The sequence below is a fragment of the Ictalurus furcatus genome, chromosome 3 (assembly GCF_023375685.1).
Source record: "Ictalurus furcatus strain D&B chromosome 3, Billie_1.0, whole genome shotgun sequence".
Classification (NCBI taxonomy): domain Eukaryota; kingdom Metazoa; phylum Chordata; class Actinopteri; order Siluriformes; family Ictaluridae; genus Ictalurus; species Ictalurus furcatus.
Genome location: NC_071257.1, coordinates 13,764,168 through 13,776,991, shown reverse-complemented (window position 1 = coordinate 13,776,991; position 12,824 = coordinate 13,764,168). Strand labels below are relative to the sequence as shown.

At 38.6% G+C, this 12,824-nt stretch overlaps 1 protein-coding gene across 1 annotated transcript; it reads right to left on the bottom strand.

Annotated features, from left to right (window-relative positions):
• Positions 1-2,470: 2,470 nt before the first annotated feature.
• On the bottom strand, positions 2,471-10,545 carry LOC128605436 (rap guanine nucleotide exchange factor 2-like). Its single transcript, XM_053620868.1, has 10 exons — positions 9,625-10,545; positions 8,593-8,700; positions 6,970-7,134; positions 6,397-6,504; positions 6,065-6,268; positions 5,252-5,360; positions 4,216-4,861; positions 3,786-3,997; positions 3,434-3,557; positions 2,471-3,036 (listed from the first exon to the last, which is right to left on the bottom strand). The coding sequence occupies exons 1-10, from the start codon at positions 9,706-9,708 to the stop codon at positions 2,838-2,840; spliced, it is 1,959 nt and encodes a 652-aa protein (XP_053476843.1). The 5' UTR covers positions 9,709-10,545; the 3' UTR covers positions 2,471-2,837.
• Positions 10,546-12,824: the final 2,279 nt, after the last annotated feature.

Genomic DNA, 12,824 nt, shown 5'->3' with positions numbered 1-12,824 from the left:
CAGAATTTTGGCCCGATTGGCACACGTTACAGAAGCACAGACGATCTGCATTGACTAAATGCATTGGACATAATTTTGGCATGTATTGAGCTTTGTACAAAATCAGTTAAAACCTTTACTTGTTTTACGGATTAGCCCGATCCGAATATCTCAGTTCTATAAGCATAATCCCTAGCGGCTAACTGGCTAAGATGAGCACATTATAACTTGCATCATAGCAGACATGAACTATGTTTTTAATTCTAATAAACTAGTGATTGAGCACCATGTTGCAGTTAAAGTCATTTGTTTTACAGTTTGCCCTTTAAATAAATTTGTTAGTGACAATGGCACAAACACTTCTCTCTATCACACTCTCTCTCTCTGTCTCTCAAACTGTCACTGTCTTTCTTTGTGTATCTCTCTTTGTCACTCTTTTTCTCTGTTTCTCTCTCTCTTTTTGTCATATCAGATGATTGTTTACTTAAACAGTGGTATGCATTATTTCTGCTGATCCAAATTATGATCTACCACAAAACAAGAAAAAAACAGAGGCAGGCCCTTTATTCCTGATAAACTGAGCTGCAAAACCTAAAACTGCGGTATTGAAACTCAGTGCTATCACAACGGCTCTAAGAGCAGACGCACCTATTCCAGTCTTTAAATACATATGTGTGTGTGTGTGTGTGTGTGTATATATATATATATATATATATATATATATATACACACTGTTACATTTTCACTGGCAATGCATACAGTAAACAGGGACATCAACTATCTTAATGGGTTGGAATGGTATAAACCCAGGGTGACCAACACGGTGCCCGCGGGTACTAGGTCGCCCCCAAGGTCCACATGAGTCGCCCGCAGGCCTGTTCTAAAAAAAATAACACAACTCACCAGTGAGCTACGTCTAAAATTTGATCTGCGTTTCTAATAAAATTTAATTATTTATTTTTTATACTGTCAAATGTTTATTCCCATATTGAAGTTGAAAAGGTATAGTTCAAAGGTCAGTTCGTGGAGAGTAAGCTGTCGGGTGGGCTGAATGCGGTTTCTTGCCCCAAAAACATGGCCGAAAAAAGAAAGAAAACTTATAATTTTGACAGTGAATGGGAGGAAGAGTTCTTTTTTTACTACTGTAAAAGAAACCTGCGTGTGTTTAATTTGCGGGGCGACGGCAAAGCAGCACAATGTGGAGAGACACTTCACTAGGCGTCACAAAAGCTACCATGCTAACTACCCACTGGGCAGCGCGCTACGGGCAGAAAAAGCCCGTGAGCTAAAGGCAGCTCTGGGTAAGTAGCAGTCTTTTTTTCACGAGACCGGCGAAAAACACCCAAAAAGCAACTGAAGCCTCGTTGTGAAAATCATAAACAGCGAATCACCTAGATACATACAGAAAAAAAACATACACAGACATAACGTAACAGATATTTTACACAGATTCATGATGCACAGAGTAAATATATGCATTACAGTGTAAATTATTACCACCAAAAAATTTTTCAAGTAGTTTTAGCATTGGGGGGAAAAAAAACACATAGATTCGCAATTTACATATCTTCATATTTTTAAACAAGTCCATGGGTACTGTTTCTGTTTTTTTGTATCATCAGTTTTGAGTCTTCTTAAAATGTGTTTAAGTACAGTCACAGCAGGTATGTTACATTGATTAATGACCATTTGACTTCTTGTTTTCCATATTTTTGTTGTGGTAGTACAAATAACTAACCAGTACAGTTCATGTAAATATTGTGGCACACTCTGGAATATCCCATACATGACTGTCTTCACTGATGTCTATGTTTAATCCTATATTTTTAACTCTTATCCATATCTCAACTCGTATTTCGTATTCCTGCTTCCCTTTGGATTTTATACCAACGTCAGTGTCTCTCCTCCATATCCTACTGGTTTCATTACGCTTTTATTAGAGCTTTTCTAATCATTGTCAGAGAGAGGGTGAGGGATCGATGAAGGGAAGGAGAAAGAGGGAAATAGTGAGACTCCCTTTCGTTGGCAGGGGTGAGGAGGGACAAGTTGAAATGCTATGTACAAATGAGAGCACTGGGAGGAAGAGAGACAGAGAGGCAGAGAGAGTTGGTCACTACTTGAGCCAGCACTACTCCACTAGAAATGAAAAAAATCTAGTTACAAGAACAGAATAACAATAATAACAAAAGTGATAAAATATAATAAATATAATAATACAAAGGTTGGACCTCCAGATGATCTCATTTAAGGAACAAAACAAAAAAGCTCAAATTTATTACACTTTAAGAGCAAACTAAAATGAAAGAGTACACCTGCATGTGTATGTATTTCTGTTTATAAATAATAAGAATTAATAATAATAATAACAACAACAACAATAATAATAATTATTATTATTATTATTATTATTATTATTATTATTATATAAATATAATAAGAGCTAATATCTGTTACACTTTAAGAGCAAACTAAAATAAAAGAAGTACACCTGCATGTGTATTTCTGTTTATTAATAATAAGAATGAATAACAACAACAACAATAATAATAATAATAAGAGGAAGAAGAGAATTATATAAATATAATAAGAGCAAAAATTTGTTACAGTCTAAGAGCAAACTCGTCCACAATCACACGAAGAAAAATTTGTTTGTGACTTCACAAAAAAATTATAAATAGAAAGAAAAATAAATGAAAAAAACTAGCAGTAGTATAACTTTGCCATTCATAAATAAACACCATGAGGTTAGGTAGAGCGACGTAAGAAGCTGATGCAGATGTACAGGTGACAGCTGTATACTGCATTAACACACAGTGTAGTAGTCAAGTTGTAATGGTTTTAAATATAAAAACAGAGGCTCATATGAACGTCCTAGTTATGGAGGGTTCACACTGTATAGACAGCGTCTGCAGACTCTTCTCATTGGTCTCCACTGTGAGGTTAGACAGGTACTGCTTGACCTTGGGTGCCATTTGTGTGTCCTCGTACAGCTTCTTATGCCCACGCGTCTGAGTCACGTCCAGGACATCTGCATTGGCACGTCCCCGGTTCAGACACCTACACACATACACACACACAGGAGTGAGTACGGCTGGGGGGTAGGGGGGATTTAGTCCACAGTGCTCTCAGACACAGACATGCAGGAAGTTACATTCTTTGCATTTGTAGAACATTCCATGCGTTTTGTATCTCAGCCAATCAGGTGAAAGGGAAGAGAAGAGCAAGGGTTTTTTTGTTTAACTGAATGGTAATGGGGTTAGGGGAACAGATGGCAACTGAAAAGTTTCCAGATCTATCTGGCTGTATACTGAGGTTTACCGAATCAGTCCTTAGACGAATCATTATAAACACCCATGTCTTTTTCAAGCTAATTTGTTCTTCGGTGAAGTGCAGCCTAAAGTGAGGACAGGACCGGACACATCTTCGTGACATAGGTTTGAACAAACACACTCACCTGGTGCGGAACAGCAGCTCCGCGTCCACGTTGACGGCTGCCATCCGACCCACGTGTCTGATCTCTTTAGCGATCATATGCAGCTGCTCAAGGTTCACCAGGCCATCCACCATAGAATCATTGCCTAAAGAGAGGTGAGAGGTTTTCAAGCTCAAGCCATACTGGTTCCATCAAGCAATGTGAAACAGGAAGTTGTATTATGGAAACGCTTGCTAGTGCATTTTTACTTTAATATTGGGATTGATACTAGTTTACTTGGATGAAACTTAGAATTAGGTCTAAAACATTTATAATAAGAGTGTCCCTGAGTGAGAGAATTGCACATCTGCTAGTAAAATCCCTCCTGTCTTACCGTCATGGAGGAAGGTGAGGTCTTTTATGAAAATTGGGAAAAGAGGGATGATTGGCAGCTGCATGTTCTGGCTTTTAAGAACGTTTTGGTACTTGGCCATGTTTCTGGATGGGTCAAACAGGTCCTGCAGGTCATTGAAAAGCTTCTCATACTTGCTGGGAAGTTTCTTCCAAGTTCCTCGCATTCTGGACACGGGCACCAGATTTAGACCACTGAAAAACATAAATGGTCGAATTACAGTGAAATCCGACACTTTCATGGCAGAAGACTAGACAAAGCTGGTGTGTAAGAGTCTGTCATCTCAGCGCTCCAACCCACACCGACCTCTGTAAATGTAGCAATTTCACAACAACCAGTGATTTATGTAACTCTGAATTTTAAACGCTGAGGTATGTGAGAACTGAGCAAGCTTTCATCCTTCTTTACTCACCTGATGATAGCGAACATGGAGTTGAAGTTCTTGCACTTGCGGCAGTACAGGGCGATCTTGATGAAATGCTTGATGATCTCCATGCGCTTCAACTGGTTGGGTTCCCTCAGCACCTCAGTGGCCACCCAGAAGGTCTCTCGGTTTATGGACTCATAGAAGAGCTTGAGGCCAGAAGTTCGGGGCAAGCATGACCGCAACCTGAAGAGGTCATCGATGTACTCGGTGGGCTCAATGGCATGGAAGAGCTCGAAGGCACGCACTGAGAGCTGCGTGGCCACTTCCACCGCGCTTAATTGCAGCAGGCTGATCTGACTCTCCCTCAAAAGCTCGTGGGCGTCCTGTTTCGACTGCTTCACTCTGACACTGCTGTCATCCTGGGACTGGACTACACCAGTAGGGAGAGTCTTGCCAAAGATCTTCTTGGGCTTGTTCCTTCCGCCCACTGTGTTGGCCTTGGCTTTCTCGCTTGCTTTCTCGAGACCCATCACTTGCTCCACATCCACAGCCAGGTCTGGGATGGAGTAACGGCTCGCTTTCTTAATATCCCCGATCTTGGGAATGTGGGGAGCCCCATTCTTCCTGTCCAGCTTTTCCTTGTGGTCAGGTTCTTGGTCATGCTCAAGTCGAGCCAGAAGTTCCTTAAACACTGAGAGAAGATGGTGTCTTAATTATGTTTGCTCAGAGAGTACATGTTCATTACACTTACTCAAAGTGCTGATTTTGGATCAGTTTTTATACCAATTACAACCTAATGAAACAAGGAAGTTAGCTGATCATGGATTAAATAGCAATCAATCTTGAATCTTGAGTTTGGCCACGTCACGTCCCAGCAAATGATGAACTTTTACCACCAACACTGTTGTGTAGCAATAACTGAATCTTGCATTAGAAGTAACGCATCTTACATTAATTCTCAGTCGGACATCCATCACCAATAAGTCTGACAGTGGTCTACGATTTAACCTTTGGCTTTTTTTTCCCCCAGTCTTCACATTTCTTTCTCAAATGATTACTTTGTTCTTGGCGTGTAACTTACCGAAGAAACTTGTTTTCACAGTAATAGACAGATGTTTATTGCTGCGCAGGATCTCATTTGCTTTGGACAGTGGTACACTCTCAAAGTTCTGCCCATTTGCCTCCAGGATCTAAGACACAACACAGAGAAAATTATTTATTTATGGATTGTCATGTTTTCCAAAAAAGTCAGCAGATTATTTTAAAATTAAATTAGACCTAGGACACTGAGGACTGACCAAGACATTGTGAATGTGGACTAGGGCTGTCAAAATGCATATGAGGACTGAAGCACTTCTTTCGTGGCTCATATTCGAGACAGTACATGTATAATGTATGTATAATACATAACTCATAGTAGAAGTTATAACGTGTGTACTGTACACAAGGTCTGCTAGGTCTCCTCAGGAGCAGAGAGGAATAGGAAGGCCAAAGTGTACTCGCTTGACATCCAAGTCACACTTTCATCTTGGAAGGTTTTACAGTAACTACCATAGTAAGTTAATATCGAGAGTTCAAAACACCTGTGCAACTGTCAGTCATTCCAGATCAAGATAAGAAGAAAGACTTTATTTGTAACATATACATTACAGTACGGCGACAGACTGGGGTTTTGGGCTTGAACCTACACTAAGCCACCACTGCCGATTGGCTCATCTGTTGTTTTTATTGGGGGAAAAAGGGATTCATTCTGAGTGATACATCATCACAGCACACTCCTATGCAAAATGTGTAAAGGTCAGCACATCTGTAATTGTCTTGCATTGAACCGGCTTCAACTCAGTGCTCTATAGCTACACCTGACCATGCCTATACAAGATATTATGAGAAGTACCTGATCTCCACGTTTGAGGCCTGCTTCTGCAGCTTTGCTGCCCGGCTCCACATTCTCAATGAAGATGCTTAAGCCTTTCTCTGAGCCACCGAGCAGGCTGAAGGGCAGAGGAGCCTTGCGTGATGGCTTAGTCAGATTCACCACCCGCAGCTTGGCTTTGGTAGCACAAGCTATGTTCAACAGCTTCAAGTGCCCAAACATTTTCTGTTTCATCACACAAGAGCAGAGAGATCATAGTGGGTTAGGGCCAGTGTTGTTAAAAGCAAAAAAAAAAACATTTGTAGTGACAAAATTAAAAAAAATAAATAATAATTTTTAAAAAAGCCACTGACCTCCCTCTTCAGATTATTCTCAAACTCTTCGAGAAAGTGCATCATCTCAGGGTCATCTTCAAAGTCATTAAAGTGATTGTTCACCCACAGCAAAAATACCAGTGCAACCTGGGAACACGAACATTTATGCAAACGTTAGAATATAAAGTTTACTTAAAAAGTCCACTATTAGTATTATTATTATCTTAATTAAAAAATTATATTCATTCTGTCCAAAAAAGCTTATAATTACTAATACAATTTTTTTCACTGTGTTCTTATTCTATTAAATCAGTAAAGATGGTAGTGCATAACACAGAGTAATGTAGGTAAAAAAAAAATGATAGGATAACATACATATAGTATGTATAAGGGTGCCAATAATTTTGTTGACAGTATATATGTGCAAAATGTTCTGTTGATTATAAAATGCATTTTATTTATAAGATATTACTAAGCAAGTACATTATAAAATAACTTGGTATACAGCCAATATCTCAGTAAACACACTAGTATTTCGTAAAGTGGTTTTTTTTCTTCTGTTTCATCACACAAGAGCACAGAGGTTCTGTGATGTGTTGATCTTTACAGTACCTTCTCCCTGAGGCTGGGGTCATGGAACCACTCCAGCAGTTTCATTCCCACCACCATCGGGCTGGACAGGAAGGTGCGACAGGTGAGCAGGAAGTCCTCAATATAGGTAGGGTCCACCACTAAGTGCTCCTCCACCAGGTGCATGGTCAGACGCTTTGTCGTGCCCTGTGGTATGGAAGAACTATTAGATCTGCCATTTGTTAGTGAATACATGTTAAGAGGCTAGTTTCTGTGACCATATCTTGTTCCTGCAATAAGCAAGGTATCTTCACACAGATTTTTTGTGCTCTGGAATCGATTAGGGCGTGTGCTCAATACACATCTATGTGATTCAGTCTAAACTCTGTCAATCGCCCGATTACGCACTGAATCGCTCAGCTTAACAGAACAAATCCTCCTCATTAAGGCGAATAACACTCCCAATGTCATTTCAAGCAAAGTTTACAGTATGTCTAATGCTATATTCAGACAAGGTTAAATTTACATTGGGTTCTGAGGTAATCCCATCATATTTTTTGCTTACTTTATTTCTCCTCATTTTAGTCCTAACTGAACAGACATTTGACATCTAAACATTACCAGTAGTTCATTGTCTATCCCACAAATCCATTTTAAACACTTCCCAAATCGAGAAAGCAGAAAAGTGGGATGCTGTAAGACGATTAAAGGGGCTATTACCTCAGTTACAGGTGAATATAAAGGGTCATTTGTATTTGCTGTTAACTACACGTGTTCAAGTTGGCCACCATGCATATCCTGCTGTCATTTGTCGTGTCACTGTTGCACGTCCAAAATAGTGTAAATAGTGTAAGCAGTATAACACCATGTGACCCTGTGTCAACACAAACTAATGTGGTCACAAATCGCACACTTATTTATTACTCTAGATCGTTGGTGAGTATTAACGCTGATGGTTTTCCTATTACAGTTAGGGTTTGAATCTTAAAAATGCCTTTAAATATCGGGTCAGAGTTTTAGATTTGAGACTGCCCGATAATTAACAATCGCACCAACTGAAGAACGTTTTAAAGAGAAACCGAGCTCATTCGTGTGTTTAACGTCACTGTGTATGAAATAGCTAAGCATTACAGTTCGACTTGGAAACTGGGTGGACTGAGATGTTCAGGCTCACACCTGATTGTCATCCCATTGATCGAAATCGTCTGACTCCAATTTCACCTTCAAATTAAACTGCTAACCCCAGAGGTTCACACACGTTTGCCACTCAAAGATATGTAATATTATATTATTATTCCTAAATCAATAAACTACCAAGTATAATATTTTTGTCTCACTGGTTGAACTGGGTTCTCTTTGTTGACTTTTAGGACTTGATGATGTTTTAGGTCACATTTATGTAGATAAATAGAACATCCTAAAGGGTTCACAAACTTTCAAGTGCCACTGTACATGTGGTGAAAGTGAAGTATTACTGTATTGCCACTATATCATGTAACTTTTAGTCTTCAAGGCATAAACAAATAAATATAATATCATCTAAATAGTGAAAGTAATCTTGTCCGAACAGTTTTTAAGAATAACTGACGTTGAATAATAAACATGGATTACATTATTTTTTTTTAGTGAAACAACAATTAAGCACAAACATTCTCAGACTCTCACCTTGACGACAACGTCTCCTTTTCTGGTGCCGGTCTGATCGAGCTCGCGATGTTCTTCGACCGTGCTGATTTCCCCCTCCTCCTCCACCTTCTGTATGTTCTTCTCCACCTGGTTCATGATGCAGCAGAAGTGAGAGAAAAAAAGAGAGAACATGGCAATCAATGAGAACATGTCTCTTAATTTTTAGAGGCTAAAAATTCCAATAACCGAAATATTGCCTGATGCAATTTTATGGACAAACATTACGCCTGTGAACTTAACTTTAAAACTAATGGTATCTATCATATAGAACCATGATGTCTTTACAACTAGCAGTAAAAGATCGCAACTTTCAATCTCCTGCAATTCTGTGGTTGCAAAAAACAGCATCACATTTATGATTGTGGTGTTTCTTTAGCACAGTTAGAGAGACTTGGTATTGACAGTTTATCACTGATTTGTTCTGATGCTAAAAAATTCTGTGGAACGATAGAGGACAAGTACATATCTATCTGCATTAATGCTGCCCTCACAGATTCCATGGGCACTGACACACCCCCATACCATGACAGAAGGAGATAAATAAGATATCAGAGCACTCAGGTAGACTGTTACAAAGAGGTAATGATGGTTTCTTCATTCAGAATGGGAAGAAATAGAGTGTGAGGGGGAAAAGTAGCTGGCAGAGAGATTGCCAAACATCCTAAATTGAAATCTGAAGGAACATTAATGTGACATTAATATGATGAGTCGGGTGGACTGAAATACTGCCAAAGTTTTGCCATATTTTGTCTAATACACTCCCATTATGTACTCACTCATTATTTTAAAGCACCATAAAAGAAGCGATTATAAGGACTACATGGAATTGGGGGGAAAAAGACTCTCTCAGGCTGCCTAGAAACCCTGAAACACATGGAAGCTGCTGTCTTCTGCAACACTGACCAAAAAATGTCCTATTTATATAGTGTCTTTTGTGAACTCAATGTGGCTTGATAGTGAGTCCAAGAAAAAGCCAGAAAAATAGCCAAAAAGTAATTTCCGTGGTCTCACCTGACAGTCGTCCACCTTGGACTTCTTCCTTCCTTTCATGAACTCTTTCTCCCTCTTGGGAGAGACGCTGAAACTGTTGCCCATGATGAAGATCTCGGTACGTCACCTCAACCAAACAGTTCAGAATCACACACTATGGAGCTCAAATAATTATATTAAACAGCCAAATAAACACCAACAACTTGTCACTAGGTTGAATCCAACAGAAATAAGATGATCCACACAGACACACAGAATTTAGAATCATGGTGTTTACTTTCAAATTTCAAATACCATGGTTACAAGAAATCTGTCTTGGTGTACTGGTGCTTAAGGCAATAACAGTAAAGTACAAGAAATACAATAATATTAATAGGATAAACAAGAAAGAATGTTATGAAAATGAGACACACACACAAAAAAACTATAAAGCTATGAAAACTATGGGCATAAATATTTAAAACACAGTAATGTGCACAAGTTTTAGATTTTTTATTTTATTCTACATTATCGAGTCAGTACAAAAACATTTTAGATTTCCAAACATTAGTTTTCCAGCACAACATTAAATGTTATAGAAAAATGTGTGTACGTCAGCAAAGAAAGCAGCATATTACGTGGTAAGAGACAATTTTCAGACAAAAAACACAATGAAGGCTGCTGGGTTTTGCTGAAAAATAAGAAACAAGTACGACAGTCAAAGTCTCCAGAAGGCGCAAGATGCTCAATAAAACTTACAGCTCATTTCCTTATAAAACTGCACCAATTCTACCTGATTACTAATAAAAAAAAAAAAACATTTTAAAGTAAAGGGTTGTCACACCAAATAGCGGCTTTGCTTCATTTATTACTGTTTACTGCTCTTTATAGTGTTTTTTTTTAAACGTAGAAACAGTTCATTTCATTATTTCTGAAGGCATCTTTGCTCTACAGCGTTTATTTGCATGTGTCTAAGACTATTGCACAGTACTGTGTTAATAAAATAAAAATAAAGTGTACGTTAGTGAGGATTTGCAAAAGTGGGCCAGTGCAAATGCTCACAGTTTGAAGTAAAAAGGTGCAGAATAGCAGTCCGAGTCATGTGCGTTAATTTAATGCGTATGAAACAACAATGTGGGGTTGTTCGTTAATGGAACGTGTAATGTCCATGGAGGTGGATAAGAGACCATGGTGGCTATTGAGTATTGTTAATGAGGCCAGTTGCAGATGGAAAGAAACCGTTTTTGTGGCGTGAGATTTTTGTCTTGATAAACCGCAGAACTCAAATTCAAAACTTCCTTAATATCACTAACTCGACAAACGTCAAAAATCATCCATCTCTCGTGATTATATACTTTATGTATCTTATTCAGGTGTGGGCGTGTCTCACCGATGTCATCATCCATGCGGTCCATGCGGTCTTTCTCCAGGCAGTCACGGACGAGAGAGGATCGGAGGCTCATTACTCATCGTCGTCCTCTTCGGCGGTCTCAGGCAGGCCACTCAGGTCCATGTCGCCTGGCTCGTTCTCCGTGGCCTACTCTCACTGAGTATGTCCAGAAAATAATCTGAAAAGTGCAAGAAATCTGATTTTACAAAGGCTAATCAATCCAGTGTGTTTACATGCACTTCAGTAATCTGATCATGGGAACACATAAAATTCTGATTTCTTCTATCAATCATATAGTATCTAGGTGCTGAATGTAGATGCAGATGCAATAAAAAAAAAAAAAAAATCATATACATGTTGTGAATTAACTCATATTTAGGGGTCTTAATAACAGTCTTTTAGTCTTTACTAACTTTAATCCAGCATAACCTAACACATAGCATGTTGCTTACACACTGTAAAAAAAAAAAAAAAAAAAAAATTATTGACTTAACTTAATATATTAAGTAGCACTTTTCCTTTTTTTTTGTTTTCTGAACTTCATTAGAAAAGTTCACTTCGAAAACAAAAAAGTAATCTTAAATTATAAGATGTAGTTAGGAAAACTTAAGTTTAGTTATCTTCTTTATTCAGCTGAAATCTATGTTGCCTCAACTAGCATTTAAGTTCGCACTTCAAAGGCCCTGTACAAACACAAACACTTACAGTACAAGCCTTGTACATAAGTTGACCAATAAAATGTGGTTCAAATGTATTTAAATATTTTAATTTCTGCCTCAATTGTCAAATCAAACAACCAAAAATAAATTATATCATTACAAAAATGTGTTGTATTGTCTTTTCTTCAACAAATGTTATAAATAATTGAACAAACTCTACCTACAACACATTTACTTTTCTTAGAATTTTGCTCCACAAAAAAACACACAACATTGTTGAAGTAGGCAATAAACCAATATCTCTGCTATGAAAAGAATGTGTCATTATGATCAGCTACAAAGCCTAGTTTAAAGTGTTAGTTCACCCAAAAATGAAAATTTGCTGATAATTTACCCCCAGGTCATCCAAGATGTGTATGCCTTTCTGTCTTCGTCGGAACACAAACGTAGGTCCATACAATGCAAATGAATGGGAGTCAAAACAACAGATAAAGGCTGCATCAAAATAATCCATGAGAGAGAGATAGTTTGTATATATTGTAACCGTAGTTTTGACAGGTATAGGTCAAAGGTCAAAAAGATACACATTCTAACTCTCTATATCTAGATCAAAGGTCATGATCATAAAAATATGAATAGTTATGTTAAATCTGGATCACATCCATTCGTGACCATATATGGTGCTGCCATGTGTGTTTTTCCGCCCCACACGTTGCGCACACCTGGTACATCTTTTCACATAGAATATGAAACTCTCTGTGGTAGGACATAAAAATATATATAGTTTTGTTAAATCTGGTTCACATCCAAATCGTGACCATACCTGGTACGACCATTTGTTCACCCACCCCACCCCCCCCCCCACCCCACACAGACACAAGTTGCATACTCATGTTTTTCCTCTTCACATAGAATATGAAGCTCTCTGTGGTAGGTCATCGACCATGGGTTCCCCCCCCCCCACCCCACCCCACACAGACACAAGTTGCATACTCATGTTTTTCCTCTTCACATAGAATATGAAGCTCTCTGTGGTAGGTCATAAGAATATATATAGTTTTGTTAAATCTGGTTCACATCCAAATCGTGACCATACCTGGTACGACCATTTGTTCCCCCCACCCCACCCCACCCCACTGCACCCCACCCCACACAGACACAAATTGCATACTCATGATTTTCCTCTTCACATA